The sequence below is a fragment of the Cupressus sempervirens genome, chromosome 6 (assembly GCF_028749045.1).
Source record: "Cupressus sempervirens isolate cs-2001-9-10 chromosome 6, ASM2874904v1, whole genome shotgun sequence".
NCBI lineage: Eukaryota > Viridiplantae > Streptophyta > Pinopsida > Cupressales > Cupressaceae > Cupressus > Cupressus sempervirens.
In genome coordinates, this window is record NC_143123.1 from 349,554,527 (window position 1) to 349,579,597 (window position 25,071).

The 25,071-nt window shown below is 34.1% G+C and overlaps 1 protein-coding gene across 1 annotated transcript in view; it reads left to right on the forward strand.

Moving 5' to 3' along the window:
* LOC149552558 (uncharacterized) overlaps positions 1-25,071 on the forward strand; it is a 72,099-nt gene that overhangs the window by 18,749 nt on the left and 28,279 nt on the right. Inside the window, exon 3 of the mRNA XM_089790207.1 lies at positions 14,756-14,826. Coding sequence (XP_089646333.1) covers positions 14,756-14,826 — 71 coding nt within the window. The remainder of the gene's footprint in view (positions 1-14,755; positions 14,827-25,071) is intronic.

The window sequence follows — 25,071 nt, forward strand, 5'->3', positions numbered from 1 at the left end:
AGGCTTTGAAAACGAGTTTGTTGAGCATTTTATAGATCACGGGTGGCTGGTCAAATAGACACTCGAGATGGTTGAGGCATGGTGCAAGCCGTACACATAGGAAGGATAGGGTGACATGATGGACACCCTATGCAGTAAGGAGTGCGGGTTTTGAGATACATTCCTTTGACTCCAAAGAGTTACCTAATGTAGAAGGAAAACTGAGGAGAAGCAAGTAAAGACAATAGAGGATTTTGTAGGCACCCAAGAGAAGTTGATAGAACAGGAGAGGCTTACTATCATTTTAGGAGAATTATTGGCTTAGGAGAGGGTGGTCAGGGAAGGAAAGGAGGTGCAATTTGCAGAAGTAGAGGGCTGGTTAGGAGTGGATAGGATAGCCAGAGAGCACATATAAAGGTTTGATAGAGGTTGTAAAGTTAGTGATAGTTGTACATGAAAAATAGAATATAATAGAACAGGACTTGTGGCTCCTTCGTCAGCAGCTTCCCAATGTACCTAGGTCGACATCCTCAACCACTTCAATGGCGTCCTATCACCTTGCTTCCCAATAAATATTGTTGTATTACATCAATCGATTTCAGTTCTGTTGTTTGGAAGATGAATTTATATAGTTCTTAGGTAATAGTTAATGGTTGGCACTCTTAACGAACCATTGAAGACTTTATATTTCGAGATTATATGAGAATAGGAAAATTATGATTGTACAATCCATACCATTCTTATGTGTTATATCTGAATTGCTATACCCAAATTACTGAGTTAAATGTGTTTTGTTTATATTGTTGTTTACTCAAGTGCTAAAACATATGCCCCATAGGGAGTAAATAGGTGGGAAGTGATCAGAAGGGTGATCAGTCCTGAACACTGGTAAACAATGAATTTGTAAGTAGTATAGGAAATTATACCAGATCGATACTGATATATAATACTTTATACTGAATATGGTTATAATAATCTGAAACACAGTTTGAAATATTTGTAAGTTATTAACAGTTATTACAGTAATTGGGAATGCTCACACACACATCAGTCACGATGTATTTCTTTACGCATATATAATTATACTTTTACATATTCTTTATAATTTGTATACTCTTGGCCCTTATCCTTAAAGCCCTCACTAATACCATTAGGAGGATAGGTTGGTTATGTCTGGGAGAGATGAAGGAAAACCTCACAATATAGGAGGAAACTCCCAAAATGGAGTAAGGAGTCAGGACATATATTGTGAATCCTCAAGGGATGAGCCCCAAGATAGGTATAAATATATGTTCCAAAATATAATGTCCCCTTTCTTCGAGACGACATTTAAGTTAAAATATAAGATTAAACAAACAAACAAAATAAAATAATTATAATGTGTATAATTATAATTATGGGAATAAAAATAAATTATAGAAATTTATATATGTAATTTGATATAGATATTCCAAACTTAAAAGAGATATACTAACAATTATTAATAATAAAAAAATGAAATAAATAAGTAATCATACATTAATAGTTATAAGATATGAATAAAATATTTATGATATAGTTATAATTTATTATAAATATATGATGAATGATAAACATATTTCTTTCACCCACAGATATACCAATGGATAAGGGTCTCATTGATTATCGACTAAGTCAGAGGCAATAATTATTATTTTGATTGACGGAAGCCTAAGACTCTATTCCTTTGTAATTATAATAAAAAAGGTTCTGGAAATTGACCATTTCAGATATAATATTAATTGAAGTTAGCTTTATTGGGACATAGATAAAGACAATGATAAGCATTAATGTCGCATAGGATCCCCAGACATAGTCTGTGGCATCTTATGAATAACTTAAAAACATTAACAATTAATCAACTTGAGATACCAGCTGAATACCTCACCCGTCATATTATGATTAGTAAAAGATTATTATTTGATAATGAAATGGTGCAATTTGAATAGACATGTCATGGGCAAACGATATATAAAACCTTATCGTGCGCAGTGGGGGAAACATCGCTAGCATTTTCTATGTCAGAACATAACGACAGAACATCCCTTGCATAGGAAAAGCAAGCCAATAGAAATTGATGAAAAGATAATCAGCAGAGGCGAATACAAGTCAGTAAAGAGAGAATAATCAATCATAAAATAGAAGACCATGTCAGACAATCACCGCATACATATCTGCGTGCACAGCAATGGAAGAGAAAAATTAAAACAAAAACAAATAGAAATCACAGCATATATAAGTAAATGACATCAGAGACTATCTGAGTAATTGAACAATTAAAATAAGACAAAAATCTAAGATATTAAACAGGGGATGATAAGCTAGGAGACAAAGTGAAGAGATATAATAAGTACGCAATCCTAATCTAGTCAGTGGATTCCATTTAAACAACATGTAACGACGTGGAGATAAAGAACGCACACTGCAGTTACCAGTAGACATCAACAATAATACACAGCAGTAGGAGGACCTTGAAAGGAATATATGAATAATACTAAGGAGTTTGAGAGACTTAATTAAAGCAATTCCAAATTCACCTTTGTAAGATTCCATCCACAGGCACTTGCTGAGTAATCATCCAGGACAGCAGACATAATCAAACTAAGATCATTGACAAGAAATGAATTTGGAGAATAACTTAAAATCAATCAAATCATAATTTTTATTATATCAGACAGTGGCAAACACTATACATGTGTCGGGTGTTTGGAAGACAAATTGAAGTGTAGCATCATTACTGATCCATTTCCATAGTTGAGGTAGCAGGTAAATCCTATAGCAATAAAAAAATTAAGCTTTATATAATGGACTGAAGTATAGTTTTCATTGTAGAAATAATTAGAGCATAAACTTCAGAATCCCTCAATAGGAGCCCATATATTTTAGTGATAAATAACATACATTCATTGCAACAGTCCAGTACTGAACATAATAAATAGTACTTGAGATATGGATTTATAAGAATAAACCAGTCAAGGAAATAATTATATAGTAGTCATTATCATATACGTGGATCAAAAGTAGGGAATTATCACAATGTTTTAATATTCTCTACTAGGGGACATTCCAATGGTATTAGAGCATAATCCCACCATCTTGTGTGTAGAATCTTATGAAAACTTATGAGATAAGATCAAAGAGAACCACCTTGAATAGACTAGCCAATAAGTTGAGATCCTATATGGAGCAAAACAACCAAACTTTAATGAGTCAAATGGAGAAGTCAAATGAGGCCCTTCTCCAAGCTCTACAAAATATAAGAAATTCAATTAATAATTTGAAAGGTCATCCTACCCATTCAAGGGACACTAGCTCAAACCACTCAGAAAATAATAATGTGTCTTCCACGGCTGCGACATCTCAACCCCCATTCTTGCCTAGAGGAGAGACACCAAGAGAAGAAGGAATAGAACAACCAATGACTAGAACGGAAGACATTGCAAGAGTTTATGCAGCTCTAGAACCTCACGTTAGAGAAGTGGTATCATTTAGGGATTTTTGTGAGTACAAGTGAAGGGAAACACCCAAAAGGCATATAAATAAAGAACTCAACCACAAAGTGAGCAAGATAACAAATCCAAATTTTGATGGATCGGGGAAGATTACAACCTACGCATGGTTAGAAATTTTTTATACATTTTTTATTCCAAGTCCCATGATGGAAGAAGAGGCCTTCCAATTTGCAATACTCTATTTGGAATGAGCGGCACATGATTGTTGGCAACACAGATGTATCTCATTGGAACATCAGAATATAAACTCCTATGAAGAATTCTCCCAACGAATCATAAACAGATTTGATGATAAGGACCCCTAATGGTATTTCCAAGAACTAACTCAACTCAAACGAACCAAAACAATGGAAGGATTTGCTCACAAATTCCAAGGGCTATCAATTATGGGCCTAGACCTTTTCCAAAAGAGACTCATTCATATGTTTATAGTAAGACTTAAAGACTCCACCAGAAGCTTGGTAAAACCTCTTGAACCCCAAAACTTGGAAGAAATCATCTAGAAAAGAAAGGAAGGTTGAATCAAATCCTTAAAAGAAAGATCTAAGAATTTTCCAGTTGACGCATAATATAGGCATGAAGTCACTAGAAAAGATCATAGAGAAAAAGAACGTGATGGAATAGGGGACACCAATGTGAAATCAAGGAATCCCAAAAACAAAAAAAGGACACATTTAAGAAAGACATATGTTTTAGATGTAGAGGCTCTTGGGAACCAAGACATAAGTGTGACAAGAAGAGTCAACTCCATAAAATAGAAGCAACACCTAAAATAGACGAGGAAGAAACTCCATACAAGAAAGCAAGTATGATCAAGGGAGTCTCAACAATATCCAAGTAGAGAATGAGGGAATAGGAAATTATTGGAGCTTCAAGGAAGTTCAATCATAATGATACCCTAATTGGGAGGTTTACTTTCAAGCAATAAAATAAATATTAAACAACATTTGTATGTAAATATTTTTATGATTATTTATAGACATTTAATATTCAGTTTAAATAAAGGGAAATAGTGGCAATTAAGGGAGAATTGTGAGGGCACCCTATTGCAGTAGCAATAAGAAGAACCGTTATAAGGGAATTCTACTGCATGGTAATTTAGGGAGAACTGCTAGGGCACCCTATTGTTAGCACCTTCCAAGGCTGCACTTAAGGGAGAATCACTAGAGCACCCTATTACAATAGCATGTTAGGGAGAACCGTGACAAGGGCACCTTATTGCTCTATGATTTAGGGAGAACCACTAGGGCATCCATTGCAGAAGAGACCCAGGGTGCAATTAAGGGAGAATTGTGAAGGGCACCCCATTATAGCGACAATTAAGGGAGAACCACTAAGGAAACCCTATTGCAAAAGTAGTTGAGGGAGAACCACCAAGGGCACCCTACTACAGTGGTAGTTGAAGGAGAACCGCTAATAGGGAACCTTACTACATCATGGTTATGGGAAAATTGCTAGGGCACCTCATAACAAGGCAAAGATTATATCTCTGAAGGATTAGGAGAGATAAATCTATTTTCTAGGAAGGATGAATATACCAAATTTGAGATATCCTTAAGGCCTTGGGAAGAATTAGTCGTAATGAGATGGTAAACATCTTGAGGATTGTTCTAGAATGACCATATGGAGCTAGAGCACCAAGAGGTCCTCTCTAGAGAACTTGGAACCGGATTACGAACTCTTCCAAAGGATTATTCATTAAGGCTCATAATGCTTCACAAAAGAGAAGAAAGTACTACAATACATCTAGATAAGTTTTGTCTTTGATCTATTTGCAATATTTCAAATTGGATATTCTGATTTTTATATTCAATAAGTTTATATTTATACATTTATAATAGTTCTAACCTCAAATTTAATTGATGGTTCCATGAACACTTGATTGGATTTCAAGAGTTGCATGATGAACTCCACTCACACAGAAGGTTCCCATTGCTTGAGGACACACAATTTTGGGAAGGGTAGATTGTAATGTTCCCTTTCTCTGAGATGACATTTGAACTTAAAATATAAGATTAAATAAACTAACAAATAAAATAAAATAATAATGCGTATAATTATAATTATGTGAATAACACTAAATTATATATATATATATATATATATATATATATATGTATGTATGTATGTATGTATGTATGTATGTATTCCAAACTTAATAGAGATATACTAACAATTATTAATAATTATGAAATAAATAAATACTAAACATATATTAATAGTTTATAAGATGTGAATAATATATTTATGATACAGTTATTATAAATATATGATAAATGATATATATATATATATATATATATATATATATATATATATATATATATATATATATATATATATATATATATATGTATGTATGTATGTATTCCAAACTTAATAGAGATATACTAACAATTATTAATAATTATGAAATAAATAAATACTAAACATATATTAATAGTTTATAAGATGTGAATAATATATTTATGATACAGTTATTATAAATATATGATAAATGATAAATATATTTCTTTCACCCATAGATATACCAATGGATAAGGGTCTCATTGATTATTGACTAAGTTAGAGGCAATAATTATTATTATGATTGACAAAAACCTAAGATGGCATGCCCAAAAATTATAGGGCAAAACACAACTACAATTTTTTTTATTTTTTATTTTTTATATCTAGATAACCTTAGGAACTCACACAAGACTATACATTATCAATGAGTTCGGGATGCCTAACAATTATGATGTAGTTGATCAAGTTACTAACATTTCTAACTTCCAAGATGTCATGCCTACTTATGATATTAAGGTCTTATCTTATTCATTTAACTTTTTCCATATCAAATCCATCCTAGAACCACTTATTCCTAGTTAATGTACTATGTTGAATGATGTCTAGCTAACTAACATGCTACAAGTTATAACTAATAACCACCCATTTACAAATCAACCACTAAGATATATCTATATAAAATAGAAACTAAATTGACATTATACTAACTAAACTTCTCAATCTAATTACCATAATTGACTAAAGGCTTTACTATCACGAATCATGTCACTACTAACAATAGATCATTAGGATTTTATAGTAATGTTATGTTCATAGAATACTCATTTAATAATATCTTTTTACTTAATTCCCAACACAAAGTTCGATACATCCTATGCTTTACCATTAATTATCGAATGAATAAATTGTATAGAGTTAGTAGGTATTTCATAACACATATATAATGACACCATATTATAATTTTCTTAATACAAAATAATTACTAACCCATAGTTATTCCAACTACACAAGCTACTATAATACCGATAGACCCATTAAATCTAACAATAACATTTTTCACTAATTACAAATTTAAAATCTATTACTAACCAAAACTATATATATATATATATATTTCTTAAATCCATTTATTAATTACTAGTAGTCTATCAATTTGTTGTCATCCACTAATTGTTATTCATTTATTAACTAACCTATTCTAAAAACTATTTACCATTAACTCAAATTCTAATCCATCACAAAATAAAAAAATAATAAACTAACCTAAATTCTAATCACTTTACACTCACTCTTTTCTAACTAATCTATGTTTAATTCTATTCATACTATTTTACAAACCAAATATAACCATATATCATTACAATTCAAATTACCTAATTTTCTAATTAACTACCATTTCTACTATTATCTAGCCATGAACTATTACTAACAATCAAAATTAAATAACAAGAAACTAACCCACCATCAATAGCTATAATTTATCCAACTATATTCTACTTACTATATACTATATCTTAATTAACTTAACACTTTACCATCAAAATCCCCCAATCAAATTATTTTACTTACTATACCACTACTAAACAAACATTCTTTACCACCTATTTTCTATAACTTAATTACCTTGCTAATCTATCCATTAACTACTATCTAATATCAACTTCCCTCAACCTATCTTAATCACTGAAAAAACAACTGGCTTAATCTACTAACTAAATAATTTCATTACAATCCAATTCCCCACTAATCTTACTCTAGTATGGTCCCGTTATTATTCCCCTAACCCCCTTTCCTTTAAGGCACATGGCAACCCTAACCACTCTCAAGCGCACTTTTTTCTCACCTCCCATCTTATCCTGACAACATCCCATTATTGGGCGACTTTACTAATGCATAGGGAGACGAGATGGGCGAAAAGAGTGGGAACCTGTGAATCCCCTTTCATAGTTGACGTGACAAGCCTACACACTCTCCTAGGCATAACACCTCCCTTCTCATGTAAGTTCTAGGCATAATATCCACCAATCCTGGGGGCACAAAGACCAAGACTTGTCATAGGATTAAGAAAGTCAGCGCATCTAAGGCGCTCACGAGAGTGGTGGTGTGAATGGGGAGGGAGGAGGTAGGGCCCACCATCCTTTCTTCCCTTGCTTTGTTTCACATGGCATTTAAAATCTTTGAACATGATTTACCTTTCCCGTGTTTAATTAAAACAAAAACTTGCATTAATATTATGGGTCGATTCCTATGTAACCATTTTAAAACTTGGTTGGTTAATTGACTAGTCTCCCCTTCCAAGCACGTGATTACTATGTATATGCACCCATATATTTATTTATTCTTTTTCTTTTCCTTTACAATCATATTTGATTTGGCTAGGTATTGGCTTAGTATATATATATTTATTTATTTGGCTTTTGGTTTAGGGATATCATTTTATTGATACTCTATATGAAAGATTCTGAGCATATTCTCCCTGAATATTATATTGGACTGTAATAAAAATCTGTCTGTATTGTATTCTTCTCCACTCTCATACAAAATCCAGAGAGTGATTTTGCACCTACAGGCGAGTCTTCCTATGGTGGATTTATGTCATATTGTCTATTGATAGTTTTCTCTATGCATCTATGATGTTATAAGTCTTCAATTTGATCTTTAATTTAAATACCATACACATGAGCTTAGTTTAACAAGACCTTGGTTTAATGATTTAACTAACTTCCAAACTTATGCATCTAATTGAATATCATATTGAAGCCTAATGGAATCATTTATAATTTGAAACTTAACAAATCCTAACGAACTATTCACTTGTAACACCATACATATATGTCTTGTATGACACTTGAGCAGGATTAACTATGAATTCAACTAAATCATTTCGACATGTAAAAGGAAACTATGATTATATTTGCATCCTAACCATACATCACAAAAATCATTGACAAGATCAAGCATGTTTTGTATACATGTTTCTCATAAAATTTCATAAATTAAATGCACCTAATTAGTTAATGAACATCGAGTACAATTGAATGTCTACATTTTCATATTGTTTCTTGCTTGAGTATTCAAAAGCAATGACCATCCTTTGAGATGAATCGCTTTTATAGACTACTATGATAAATAAATCTTTCCACTTAAATGCAACTGAATGCATGACATTGAATCTTGCAATACAAATACATATGATAATGTCCAAATTTCTTCACTTCCTTCATAGATCTATTCTTTACAACAATGTACATAAAATGAAGATCTCTTTTTTTTACAATACAATACACAAATGGCAAAACAGAAGGGTTCAACTCTCACAATGCAATACAAAATAACATGGAGAAGGATTTCATCCCTTCAAATACATTACAAAGTTACACATCCGTTCCTTGCTACTATGCACTCATTCATTGAAACAACATGAATAAGATGGAGAGAGATTCTCCAATACATGTACAATGCACAATGACAAGTTTTCTCCTCGAAGCAACATCTACAAGATGATCTTTTCAAGCTTTTTCCGTTGCTCCCTTGAGCACAAAATCTGCAAACACATCACAAAAAAACAACAAAGACCATGGGTACTCTCCTTCCAACCATAGGCCCACAAAAAGACCACCCCCGAACTAGGGGAAACAAGGCTCAAAATGGGTATCACATACAATCCTGCAAATGCATATACATCACATTACAACACTTGAACAATTTCATCCCGAGGGTATTTCACAATGGTCCACCAATGGAACCATGAGCATAGGGTGAAGGTGTGCTTTTCAAATAGGAGACTTGCCATATCAATCAATATCTGCAATAACAATTTTTATGCCCTTTCGGGGCTTTCACAATCATCCTCCAAACACACTACCATCAGCTATAGCTTCCTTGGAGCCCATACTCCATAAACTTCCTTTCCACACCATACTTCCCTTGTCATCCCCAAAGCAAGATATGAATGATTATGGTATACAATGGAGTGCATACGCCAAGGTTCTCAACTAGATTTTCAAGCCCAACCAACCCCTTCACCCTAGACTTCTCTTCCCTTCCCATAGGGTGAGTGAAGTTTTCACACCCATAACAACATTCATAATAAAATGGAGAGACAAGAGAAGATCAAATGCAACAACACATTTCATCTCAACACAACAATATCGCAATCTTCCCACAACATAAATCACCATTCAAACAATTACATGAATGCTACATCACAATACAACACCATGCAATTTACATGCAATATGAATCTCACACTCCTTCGTGCTCATGAATGAAACACCATTATGAAAGTTTGAAGAAAAATCCTACATGGGCAACAAGAAACCAACCTTGAATCCTTTTGCAAAATGGATATGAAAGGTTGTAGAAGAGCTTTCTCCAAGCTTCCAAACTCTAAGAGTCTCTAAAGTTAGAGAGTGGGTAGACAACCTACTAATTTCATCCCAAGTCCTCAAAATCTCCACTATCTTAAAATGGTTATAACATGAGCTGCCTTTTCTTACACCATTGTCTCCTAAAAACGTAGCCTTGACCAACTGAGAGAGTGTGGAAGAAGTCATGTGACACTCCAATTTCGAATTGCTTTGAAAGTGACTTGTTTGGAGGGTTCCCAAGGTCATCTAGGCCTAATAAAGGTTAAATTTAGACCCCCAAACCATACTACTATCACGTGACCACTTATTTTTCACCAAAATAACCCCCTTGGACCACTTTTTGATCCCTAAAAGTTATTGGGAAGTTGGAATTGGAATTTCCCTTGATGGAGACTTCTAAGTCCTAACATTCTACCATGAGGGGTTAACCTAGGTATTACGTTGGGTTAGGCTTAGGTTAGGTTACCCTTGCCCAAAACCCTAAATGACAATTCATCTCCACATGGACAACACAAGTGTCAAGTGATGCATAAAAACAACACATTACATTTATATTGACTTGTCTCTAATCATACATGAATTTAAACTATTGCACACATACAATTCACATTTATGAAACAAAACACATTACAACGAGGTTTGAATCTTTTCCACGGATTCAATCTTGGCTATGTCATGTTCATGTGAGCTTGAGCCTTGGTTCCCTATCAAATCCCATGGTTAAATTCCTACACACTAAACTCGAGCATCAATAGTCCAAGAAAATCATGTAAGCAATATGTAAATATGTGCAATAAATCATTATCACATTCAACATTAGGGTTTCCTACTTCATCATATCCAATTTATATATATATATATATATATATATATATATATATATATATAATCATTTTCACATAAAACATTCAAAACATTAAAATATCAAATTCTGCTTATCAACATTAAACTATACTTAACATGATCAAATTAATATTCTAAATAACTTCATAATCTATTTTCTACTATAATCACGAAATATTGAGTCCATGACTATAGGGTCCCTAGGCATGTGAATTAGCTCTTAGTGCATATCACAATCTATTCTTTAACTCTAATTTCCACCTAAACATTACAATTTCACATTACAAGCATTTCTACAATTCAATTTCTATCAAAGCAATTGCAAAAGATTAGAACGTGAATGAAATCACTAAATATATCATTTAGGTCTTAATGTTTAGACACAAGTGCGGATCATCAAAATGCAAATATTAAAATAACATAACAATATAGTCTCGAAAGTATATCAAAACATCAAATTAGAAGTATCATAACGCAAATATGTCATCTATACTATGACGGATCAGGTGAGGCCTCACATAAGACCCTACTCATTTGTAATTATAATTAAAAAGGTTTTGGAAATCGACCATTTCTGATATAATATTAATCGAAGTTAGCTTTATCAAGACTTAGATATAATACAATATTAAGCACTAATGTCAGCATAGGATCCTCAAGGATAGTCTTCGGTGTCTTATGAATAACTCTAAAACATGAACAATTAATAAACTTGAGATATAGGTCAAATACCTTACCCGCCATATTATGATTAGTAAAAGATTATTATTTGATAATGAAATGGTGTGATTTGAATAGACATGTCATGGGCAAACAATATATAAAACCTTATCGCGCTCAGTGGGGGAAACATTGCCAGCGTTTTATACATCAGAACGTAGCTTAACAACAGAACATCCCATGCATAGGAAAATCAAGCCAATAGGAATCAATGGAAAGATAGTCAGCAGAGGTGAATACAAGTCAGTAAAGACAGAATAATCAGTCACTTAGAAGCGGACCATAGCAGACAATCAGTGAATACATTCCTGCATGCACAGCAAGGGAAGAGAAAAAACAAATAGAAATCGCAGCATATATAAGTAAATGACAGAAAAGACTATCTGAGACATCGAACAATTAAAATGAGATGAAAATCTAAGATATTCCACAGGGAATGATAACCTCGGGGACGAAGTGAGGAGATATAATAAGCACACAATCCTAATCTAGTCAGCGGATTCCATTTGACAACAGGAATGACTTGGAGATAAAGAGCACACACTGCAGTTATGTGTAGTGAAGTGAGGAGATATAATAAGCACACAATCCTAATCTAGTCAGTGGATTCCATTTGACAACAGAAATGACTTGGAGATAAAGAGCACACACTGCAGTTATGTGTAGATGCCGACAGTAATACACGGCAGTAGGACCATGAAAGGAATATATGAATAATACTAAGGAGTATAAGACACTGAATTAAAACAATTTCAAATTCACCCTCACAAGATTCCATTCACGGGCACTTGCTGAGTAATCTTCCAGGACAAAAGACATAATCAAACTAAGATCATCAACAAGAGAGGAATTCGAATAACTTAAAATCAATTAAATCAATAATTTTATTATATCAGACAGCGACAAACACTATACACATGTTGGGTGTTTCTAATACAAATTGAAGCTTAGCATTATTACTGATCCATTTCTGTACTTGAGGCAGCAGGGAAATCCTATAGCAATAAATAAATTGAGATTTATATAACAGACTGAAGTATAGTTTCCATTGCAGTAATAATCAGAGCATAAATTTCAGAATCCCTCAATAGGAGTCCATATATTTAGTGATAAATAACAAACACATTCATTGCAACAGTCTAGTACTGAACATCATATGTAGTACTTGAGATATGGGATTATAAGAACAAGCTAGTCAAGGTGTATCGAAATAATCATGTAGTAGTCATTATCACATAAGTTGATCAAAATTAGGGATTTGTCACAATTGTTTTTATAGTTCCCTACTAGTGAACATTACACAGAAGCCTTGAGGGAGCCTACTTATAGATTGGTGTCCAAGTGCCCTAAGTACAAGTAAATCCTCTTCCTTCTTAAGGTTATTGATTAGGAGGAAAATAGGGAATTTGGGACTGAGTATGTTAACTATCACATGTATTATGGACTCTAAATTGTTTCTTATGCTTAGCTTAATTTTATGACATAGTAAAATATGGTCATCTTTGAAACTGGGGCAGATTCCCAGCAGGGGACACTACAAGCATCCAAACTTTCAATGCATTCGACATCCCTACACATGTTTTTCCTCTCCTTTTGGGGATTACCAGGAACAAAATAAGATCAGAATCAAGAAAGAGGTATGGGGAATTAACCTGTGTTTGGCTCATTTGTGAAATTCGAGTACCAGATTTTCCCACCATTATAATATAGTTCCATTTCCTATAACTTTATCCTGTAATGCTCTGTCAACTGTGACTTCTTTGCTTCTGCATGTATACAGCTGTAATATTCATGTGATTCTGGTGAAAATGTGATACAAGTCCTTGGAGAACTTGTCATTGGAGAACCATGTCCTTCTTTTGGCATTTTAATCAAGCTGTTACATTGTTCCCATTGCCATTCTTTGGTGGGATTGCTTTTGTTATAATTTAAATGGAAATCTCAATTGAAATAATAATTTTGAATATCTTTATCTCTGTCTTAATTAATTGGCAAGTATTCTCAAATTTCTGGATTAGTAAAACATTGAGTCTTATGTAGGGCTTTGTGCTTAGGGCTTTAATCATGTTCCCTCATTTGGGGATGCTTGTTGACAGGGTGGCAGGCGTGTGGGGGTTGGGATTGGTCTCTATTTTAACAATTTTTTATAGAATGCCCCTATGATTTCTCCCCAAAGTGAGGAATTTTTCGCAGATACCTCCCTTCTGCAAGGACTTTGTGTTGACGCCTTCGATCCCTTGACATCTATGTAATTTTCCCTGCACATTTCAAATTCAGAACCTCAAAAAATTGTTATTAGACTCTTAAAAACTCTATTGAACATCTATACTTATCATTTTCCATTTGCATTGATACAATTTACTTTTGCGACCATGGAGAAGGAAAACAAATACCATGGAGGTCCTTTGGCCACAATGGCCTTAATTTGGGATTGGTTGTGGTGTCTCCGCCCTTGATCCTAAGATGTGACAGGAAACTCACAAGGAGCACTGCCCCTTGAGTTTATTAGGGGTTGCTGTTGCTGATCCCCATGTTGGTTTTCTCAAGGAGAAATAAAAAAAATATTTTGTGCTGTGCTCAATGGAAGACAACATTATTTCCTGAGGTTTTGAGTTACACTTGTAGTTTTGGTTTGCGGAGTCAATTGCAATTCTGAGCAATGCTGCTATAATATAAACCATTTTGATTTCTGAATAGAATATGGATGCTTTATTTGGAACCTGAGTATTAGTTCAAAACAAGATGGCATGTCCCGATCAAGTAAACCAAAGAAGCAACATGATATAATTTATTTAGATTAGGCACCTGAATATGAGAGCTTTCATTGGGATCTACCTGATGTTGAATTATTAATTGTCAGCTATGTTCTCAATTCTGATGGCTATAGATATGTCCGTCACCTCGCCACAAAAATATTGGAGAGACAAAAGTTAAAATATATTTTTCTCGTTTTATCAGGAAACTAGCACAAAAGCATATTATTTCTTGCTCTAATTTGGACTGCCCTATTTTCTTTGTATGCAGACATTTCATGTATATTCAGCAGGAACAGAGGGGCCAGTAGTTTTCTGTCTGCATGGAGGAGGTTATTCAGGGTAAGCTCTGCGAGTTCATCCTGTTCCACTGATATTTTTATTGCATGTATTTGAAAAATTCATATTATTGAAGGTTTGAATGATGGGCTAAAGAAGATTTGAGAAAATAATAATGGGTTTCTAGAGTGAATAGGTATGATAGTTAAGGAACCAGAAAGTATTATTGCACTCTTTATATATATATATCATAAGTGCTAAAGCCAAACATTAATCACTTTTTTAAAGATATAAAATGTATTGAAAGATTTACTGTGCTAAATGTCAACATATATCCTGAAGGCTGAAAGGGCTTCTGCATAATCACCAGCATCCGCCTTACAAATATCTGGATTCTGGAAAAATCCTGAATTTATTACTCTCTTATCTAGATTTCATGCGTACCAAAGTGCTGGGACATTTTTCGACCTCATGTAATACATCATGACTTATAGGCTAAAATAACAAATTAAACTAAGACAATTCTTCTCTTGCTAGCTATTGACTGATGGGTGAGATTGATTGAAGGCTGTCATTTTTTGGCCTCATCTCGTCTAGGAGATTAGTTTTCTGAACTCTTTTCTCTCTTTGAATGGAGGAGCAACAATAGTGCTAAATCTTTGGCTTTTTTCATAGGTGTGATGCTCATCCGATAAATGTGTTACTGTTCCTGATATTAATCAATGTGTTCATGCGAACTAGGTTTCTGACTTCTGCTCCTTTAGACCTGTCCAAATCTGGATAATGATAAATAAAGATAAATCTTCACATGTCTTCAAACACAATCCTTCATCTTGAAATCTCCTTAGGGACACCTCTCTTGACATTTACATTCCTTTGTTAATGGGTCAGCTATCAATGATTATTATCTTAAAATTGCCTTAATGTTAACAATAAATGATTTCTTTGTTGAGCATTGCCTTTTAAAGAGTCAGCCTTATTAGGTGGTTAGGGTATGGCTCTATATCAATTAATGATAACCTCTGCTTTGATTCCCTTATAATCACTGTCATAGATAAAAATATTAACTTAAAAACTTTCCTCTCTTGAATCCAGATCCCTGCCCTATGAACATTATATTGTTTGAGCCCCTATAATTATGGTAGAGTCGGCTTTAGATTGCTGCCCCTTATTTATGTATACTAATTGCTGTGATTAGGGTTTCAAACAGGGGACATGTCCATACCTTTTGTTGCTTGTTGCAAGTCACAATGTAACGTTAGTTTGAACTTGATTTAATACTAAGTTCAAATGTGGATGTTCATTTGGATTGCACTAGTCTTCATTATGTTGATGAATGTTGGCAATGTAAAAATCCTTCAGTCCTTTGGATATGCATCATCTTGGTGCAGTTGTTTCATTTGGTAAAGCAAAGCTTGGTTATAGAAATTCAATCATCGAAGCATAATCTATTGGTATCATTGTCCTTAGGAATAACTTAGATTTCTCTAAACTCTTTATCCCTTTTATTTTTATTTGAAGTCAAGTCAGTATTCCATGTTCTAGCCACTTTGAGGAGAAGAATTGATAAACTCTAAGAAGAATAGCGCAAGTCCCCATGTGATTACCAACGTATCACAATTTTTAATTGAGTTATCAAACATTAAACTGCAAGTACCCACTGTAAACCTTGGGGTTGCTTCACTTGATCACGTATTTGCCAAATTGTTTGACATTTGGAGTTTCCTTGTTCAAGAGAAGTCAGAATACTTGGTATTTTGTTCTGCATGTTGGAGTGGTCACAAAACTCACATTAGTAGGCTCCATATGAAAATAGAGGGGTAAGGAAAGGATTTGGTCCTTGGACTGCAATAAAAAAATTCATGGTCGAGGTGAGGATGCTTCAATTATGAGGAGTCAATAGAATAATTTTTCATGTGCGAATGGTTTTTTTTTTCAATGGAAGCCTTGTATAATATGCAAGCAAAGAAAGACCCTATAGTGGGGTGCATAGCTCGCAGACTTGTACTCAAAGGGTCCTCGAAAACCCCAAAATTTTCAACTTTGCTAAAATTTGACAAATATCTGATAAAATTTGGCAAAGGATTGACAACTTAGAAAGTAGTTCAAATTAAAATGTCCTAAAGAAACTTTTTTTTAAAGATTCAATTACAAAATGTATTATATTAAAAATTGACATCATGAAGAGAAAATGCATGTTTTTTATTGCAAAAACAACATTTCAAATACACATTCTAACATTTTACTTGCATTGATATATTTACCCATGTTATTTTGTGTCTAAAAAGTCCCAAGAGTTAAATTTGTGAAAACTCACCCAAAAATAAAATTAGAGGACTATCATGGATGCTTTCTCAAGTAGCTAGCTCTTCATCTTTTGAGAGAAATTGGAGTACTTATGGTCTTATTCATTCGCTAAAGAGGAATCCATTAAGGTCAAAGAAAGAAGAAAACCTATTGTACATTCATAACTCATTTGTCTTCTATGTTGTGTATATTAAGATAATATCTTATACTTTCTATAATAATCAACTACTTGTCTGTAGTCCGTCTTTCAGTCTAGATAGGAATGTTTCCTATCCCGTCTCTTTTTTCTTCAGTCCAAATAGGAATGTTTCCTATCCTGTCTCTAGTTTTGTTTCTAATTCCGTCTTCAGTCTACGTTGTTTCTAAAAGAAACAACGTCCTTGTAATTCTTTATAAGGAACACATTTGTTCCTCTGTTAATCAATTAATCATCTGGAAATCCGTTAATCTGCCAACTCTTCTTGAATCTTGTAACATGGTATCAGAGCCTAGTTCTTGAACTTTTTGAAAAATTTATAATTTCATTCGAAATTATTTGCCCAAAATTTTCGAAATCCAGCTAGGTCTCTTTTCTGAAAATCGTGGGAAGATTTTTTTGTTTTTGCAAAATCTGCAAATTGAGGGAAATCGTGGACGATTTCATCTGCAACTCGCAATTTTCTTTTTCCTACTCGTGTTTTTTGAACTTGCGTTTGTGGCTGAGGAACTCATGTTTTTTTTTTTGTGCTAAAAAAAAAAATGACGGGTTTTCTGATTTCGGCTCAGTGAGAGATGGCTTGCATGTTCAAGTCCACGGTTTTTCAAGGGCAAAAGCAAAACCGAGACCCTCTGCCAGTGAAAGACGGGAGCAATAATTTAAAAAAAAAAAAAAACGTATAGTTTTTTTTGCAGACGGTTTTATGCATTCGGCTCTGCAAACTCATGCCGTTTTTTGGTGTTTGTTCAGCACACTCTAGCCCCATTCGTCCATGCACATCGATCCTTGAAGAAAAATCTGCCATTTTTTTAATCAAGAAATCTGAAGTTTTTTCAAGCTTTTTTCAGCTAGGGCCATTTTTTTTCGAAACCCTAATTTTTGGGGTCGAAAAAACATTTTGTTTGTAGATTCTTGGTGGGTTTTTCGAGAGCTCAATTGGGTTGTCGTCCGTTTTTTTTGGGTGCCTCGATTTTCAAGCCAGTGGATCCAAAAAACGACAGCAGATTCCTTCTGGGTTTTTCGAGCTCTCTTCAAGGTCATTCTTTGATTCTTCTGGGTCTTTCGTATTTTTGCCTCGAAGAATGTGCCTTCACAGATTTTCACAGTTTTTCATTGAAAAACGTGCCATGGCATCTTTGACAAATATTCTGCTCGAGCATAATTCCAAATTCAATGGTTGCAATTATGGAACCTGGAAGCAGCGCATCATCGCAATCTTCGAATATCGTAACATCGATAAACTTGTTCTGGGTGTTATGCAGTGTCCGACTTCTCCGGGTCCTGATCAAGGCGAAGCTGCATTTTTCGCCTTCTGAATTTGTTCCTGTTTTTCTGGGTTTGTTGATTTTCTCCTCAAAAATCATTTTCAAGTTGTCTGTAATATGTAAGGTTGCGTGAGATTCTGGGTTTTATCGTTTTTTCCACAAAAACGAAGTTTTGTAAATGCAACCTATTTTGAGTCATAGCAATCTTCTCGCAAAGCTTCTTGGTTTCAGCATTCTGTAGATCCAGGGAGGGTCTCAGTTATTACAGAATGTTCCGACATTCGTACGTTGACCATTAAGGGAGGGTATTAAGATAATATCTTATACTTTCTATAATAATCAACTACTTGTCTGTAGTCCGTCTTTCAGTCTAGATAGGAATGTTTCCTATCCCGTCTCTTTTTTCTTCAGTCCAGATAGGAATGTTTCCTATCCTGTCTCTAGTTTTGTTTCTAATTCCGTCTTTAGTCTACGTTGTTTCTTTTAGAAATGTCGTCCTTGTAATTCTTTATAAGGAACACATTTGTTCCTCTGTTAATCAATTAATCATCCGAAAATCCGTTAATCTGCCAACTCTTCTTGAATCTTGTAACAGTGTATAGCTTGGGTACATGGAGGGTCCTTCACCTGGAGGAGTTACATCCGTGCTGGGTGAAGTGGTTGAAGAAAATGGCGTTAATGAATTATTTCAAGTCCTCTACCATCAAAGGGATCTAAGTTTGAGAGTGATGAGTATCATAGCTAAGGACTTTGATATGGATGATCAAAAAGTAGAAGAGTGGGTGGTAGATTTCCAACTTTTGATTTTTGTTTGTGTTTCAACATGAAACTGTAAAGATCTTTGAATTTCAATATATAGTGATAATCTTATAGGATATATGTAGTGTGAGTTTTAATCTCTTTGATTCTTTGATACATTGACATTTGACATTTGTATATTAAAACTTTAAAGTTAAACTTTACCTCTGTTCTTGTTTTGAAAGTTTTGTCATGATATTTTCTAGAAACTAAATTATTTAAATAGAATGGCGTCTCCAAATAGCCTTGCCTCATATTCTGAAAATAATACTAGTAAATTTGGGCCTATTTTTCGACACCATTTTCATCACACTTTCGATAATTACCTGTCGAAAGCCTTCGTTGCTAAATTGTCGTCAAAAGTTCGACGCATTCGACAAGCATTAATATATCGACGGAAATATCCGTTGAAAATCAGCCCGATCTATGTCATGCGCCGGCGCCAGACGACTAGTTCAACACGTCGAACTATCAATGCCAACGACAGATGATTTGATGGGCTTGCTATACCATCTACGACAAATGATGTCGAAATTGCGACGATAGGTAGAGTTTTCAAAAAATAAAATTATTGGGTCACAATATGCCTTCAATGCATTTTGAGAAGTAAGAACGAACTTGTTCAAGTTAGAGGGATTTGTTTTGACACTCAAAGTTTCATTAGAGGGTATTCGATCCACTGATTTGCTGCTAGGGTTTTGAGAGGCAAATCAAACAACACAAAAGTTTTGGAAGCAGTTGAAAATGGTGACTGCAGTGCAGCACTCGCGGGTAGCACCAGTGAGCTAAAATGCTTGTAGAGCTTTTGAAATCTCAAGATATTGTTGCTGGTGACGACATGACAATAATTGTCATGGCCGGTGTGATTCTTAAACATTGTGTGAATTTGTTGTCTAAGGGTGTTCATCCTACCATTATGTCAGAGGCCTTTCATAGGGCCTCAGAGAAGGCCGTTGAGGTTTTAACTGCTATGGCTATTCTTGTCAAATTGACGGACTCGTTGGTGAAAAGTGCGAGCACTTCTTTGAACAGTAAGGTTGTCAGCCAGTATTCTACCTTATTGGCCTCGCTTGTTGTTGACACCATCTTGAATTCATTAAAAAATTCATTGTTGTTGACCACTTGCCAGAAATTCATTTCAAAATAAATAAATAAATACAAATACAAATAAATAAACAAATACATAAATACAAATAAATAATACAGGCGGATAAATACAAATAAACAAATAAATACAATAAAATACAAATAAATAAAGGTTGTTAGCCAATATTCTACCTTATTGGCCCCGCTTGCTGTTGATGGCGTCTTGAATGTCGTCAACCCTGTGAAGCTTGACATTGTGGATTTGAGGGACATCAAAGTTTTGCAAAAATTGAGCGGGATTGTTGATGATACAAAGATGGTTAAGGGTTTGTTGTTTGATAAGAAGGCAAGCCATACGGTTGGAGGCCCCACCAGGATTGAGAATGCAAAGATTGGCATAATACAGTTCCAGATTTCGCCTCCCAAGAAGGACATTGAGCAGAACATTGTGGGCTTTGATTATATAATGATGGATAGGATTTTGAAGGAGGAGAGGAATTATATTTTGGGTATGATAAAGAAGATCAAAGCCATTGGATGCAACGTGCTATTGATCCAGAAATTCTACGAGATGTGGTCACTGATCTTTTGCTGCATTATCTGTCCAAGGAAAAGATTTTGGTGGTCAAGGATGTGGAAAGGGATAAACTTGAGTTCATTACCGAGACATTGAATTTGTTACCCATTGCTAATATTGAACACTTTAGGGAGGAGAAGTTGGGGCTAAAAATGGATGTCTTTAATATATAGACAATGCATTTTGATTGATGAGGCTAAAAATGAATGTCTTTAATAATTTACATTTATTATTTTGACAACATTGTTGGTCTTGATTTGCTAAACTTATTATTATCATGTTTATTATCTGTACTGTTCATTGTGTATTATCTTTTAAACAAAATGAGAAATTATTCTTTGCCAAACCATTGTGGAGCTCAAGGTGAAAACAACTTGAAAAATGTAACTCGATAATTACTTCACAAAAATAGAATCCAATGTCATATAAACGTACTAAGCATGAGATCAATTTGGCACCACTTGCCATAAATTGATTACAAAATAAAGAAATAAATACAAACAAATAAAATACAAATACAACTAAATAAATAAATACATAAATACATAAATACAAATAAATAAATAAGGGTGGCTAAATACAAATAAATAAATAAATACAATAAAATACAAATAAATAAAGGTTGTCAGCCAGTATTCTACCTTATTGGTCCCACTTGCTGTTGATGCCGTCTTGAATGTCGTCGACCCTGTGAAGCCTAACATTGTGGATTTGAGGGACATCAAAGTTTTGCAAAAATTGGGCGGGACTGTTGATGATACAAAGATGGTTAAGGGTTTGTTGTTTGATAAGAAGGCAAATCATATGGTTGGAGTCCCCACTAGGATTGAGAATGTGAAGATTGACATAATACAGTTCTAGATTTCGCCTCCCAGGAGTGACATTGAGCAGAATATTGTGGTCTCTGATTATACAATGACGGATAGGATTTTGAAGGAGGAGAGAGATTATATTTTGGGTATGATAAAGAAGATCAAAGCCGTTGGATGCAATGTGCTATTGATCTAGAAGAATATTCTACGAGATGCTGTCACTGATCTTTTGCTCCATTATCTGTCCAAGGCAAAGATTTTGGTGGTCAAGGATGTGGAAAGGGATGAAATTGAGTTCATTACAAGTGAATTAAATGGTACTCGTTCCAAGTGGAATAAATAAATAAATACAAATACAACTAAATAAATAAATACAAATAAATACATGCATACATACATGGTTAAGTGCTACCTAACTATGTCCAAGGCTACCTAACTATCTCCAAGGCGTCTGCACACTGGAGGCATACTCCGCCTACCAAGCTGCCTACATACTTGTATACATAGGATCAAGACCCTTGAATTACTCGCTCTAACGAATATGTAGATATGGTTTCTAATTGTTTTGATGTAGTTGTATTCCTATAACCACTGGTGAACTTTACTCACCTAATACAGCTCTTCGCCATCATACACCCACATGGGCAAATCAGACAGTTTTCTATAATTACAATCCTGTAATACCCTAGTGCAACCTTTGTGTTGTAGTTTACAGTTAATGTAAGGTTAACTTATGTACTTTCTAACTCACTCCTTATATAGTTATGTTTAAAAGCTTGTGACAATAATCAATGGGTCTAAATAGACCAGTCAAGTTAATGCTAGTTGGGAACAATTGATTGTTCATTTTATTGTACCTAATTTGATGACAGTTCTACAAGAATTTGCAATCAACCCAGGCAATTAGCAACTACACCAATTGAACTAGGTTATGGCTTGTCACTTAGCACGGGTTGAGTGAGTTTTATTGTTTTATTATTTGGATTCTAGAATATGTATGCAGCTGGAACAATTTTTCTGTTGTGCTAATATGTAATAAGCAACTTAAAAAAGATCTCTTTGTATATATAAAGACCAATTCCATGTCCATGAGCTTGTGATGATATGATTCTGATAGCTGTGTTGTACATAACAGTCGGTCTGAAACTTTCTATCATTGCCTCTGATATGATTCTGTTGTCATTGTCATAAAATATACCTCTAAAACTTTCTATATATGCCTTTGATATCTGTGTTGCTCCTCATTGATAATGCCCTCGATGTAATGTCTCCTTTTATTAAAACGTGGGAAATAGGTACAAATAACTTACAAAACTCAATTGCAACAGACCTTTTTCCTTAAAGTCTCAAATAACACTTAAAACTGATAATGATTGATGTAAGAAAAATAGTCTACGGTACCACTTTTAAATGATTGTTCTTATATAATACAATTGATATGATATATGAGAACAATGCCATTGCTATTTCTGAACTAATTTTTTTATGGTTGCTATAATTGGTTGCTACATTTTTCCGTTCATTTTTTGAACTAATTTTTTTTTGTAACAATTTTGTTTTTTGTTAAAAGCTGGATTGACCAAGCCCCTGGATTAAAAGATCATCTCATAAAAACTATGGAGGAGTTCTTTGGTCAAAACATTTTGAACTGAGCCCAACTTCTTTAAAAAACTTGCAAACATCTAAAGACTGCGAGAGACTAGTACAGAAGGGCTCCAAAGCTCAACCCAAAGTATGAGCATCCTCCTATGGTGCCACAGTTGGAGTGGAATGAAATCATTGAAGACGCAAAAGAGAAGAGACAAAGGGATAAAGGAATTAACCCACCACCCGAAATAAATAGGTATGTTTCTCATAAACTTCAGTCTCTCATCTATTCCATCCTTCCAAGAGAATCTTCAACATCTCATGAATGCATACCAACCTTCAAACACACATGCACACCATAACCAAGCCTCTGTCACATTTTTTTTCAAGAATGCTGATTCATTGTTTTTGTTTGCAACAATAGTTAACATGCTGATTCGTGGTCGACTCTTCACAAGGAGAAATGGTTATGATTCAAACCCATAAGATAACTATCAAGACAACCAAGAAACAATTAGTGAGAATCATACAATCAATGTATCTTCATTCTGAATTTGCACAGTATTTATTGTCTAACAGTGAGCAGTGAGGCCTTTTGCCATCACATGTTATTTATAAGAAGGTTAGTGCATTGTCCTAAAATAAGTGCCATGATGAACATATGCAAATACAAGGATTTGGAGGCATTTGGAGTTTGTGGTGACAGAAATGCCTGTCCTAGAACTTCTCCAACATCCCAAGGAGGTTCCTGATCATTTTTTATGCCTTTTCACACGACCCGTAAGCGTGTTTGAGGAATGTTGCCTTACAACACAGAGTGCTAATATGTAATAAGCAACTTAAATTTTTCCTACAATTTGGAAGTGTAAGAGTCAGATCATTATTTTGATCAAACATGGAAGGATGAAGTTGTAAGGTCAAGAGTTGTGACCTATAAATTGATTATCTTCAACCTAGTTTGGGGTTGGAATAATACTGTACGGTTTTGGAATGAAATAGCAATCCTTTTGGTGGGAAAATCCTTACTTTTGCTGATTCGGTCTTCATCCCACCATAACATATACATACATATATATATACATACATATACATACATACATATATAAATACATACATACATACATATATATACACATACAAACATACATACATACATACGTTTGTATATGCAATTTTATCACTTCATATAACTAACTTTACTTTCAAATGAAAATTTAGGAACTAAAATATTGGAATCATACAAAGGAATCATGGAGGAAATTCAAACAGGTAAGCACATGAATATCCATCTCTGTGATTCCCAATACAAATATTTATCATGGAGAGGGCTCATTAATGGAAGATAGAAACACAATAACCAAATTGAAATAGAGAGAAGAATGGAGACAAACCAAGCCAATGATGGAAATGAAGCAATGATAGATATGCAAAGGATAAAGAGGATGACGGTACTCGTATGGTTCAACACATAGCTGAGGAAGCATACAAATTAGAACCAATCTTTGCAGTCTAACAGGTTCAATCAATTAAAACTTTCAGATATAATGGAGATGCAAAAGAAAGTCACAAATGAATATTAAAAGGTGTAAGACATCCAAGTCCAAGTGAACTTGCAAAACCAATATCAAGTGTATCCTAATATCAAGTGTATTTCAGACATTTTTGAGGTTTTGTATCCTA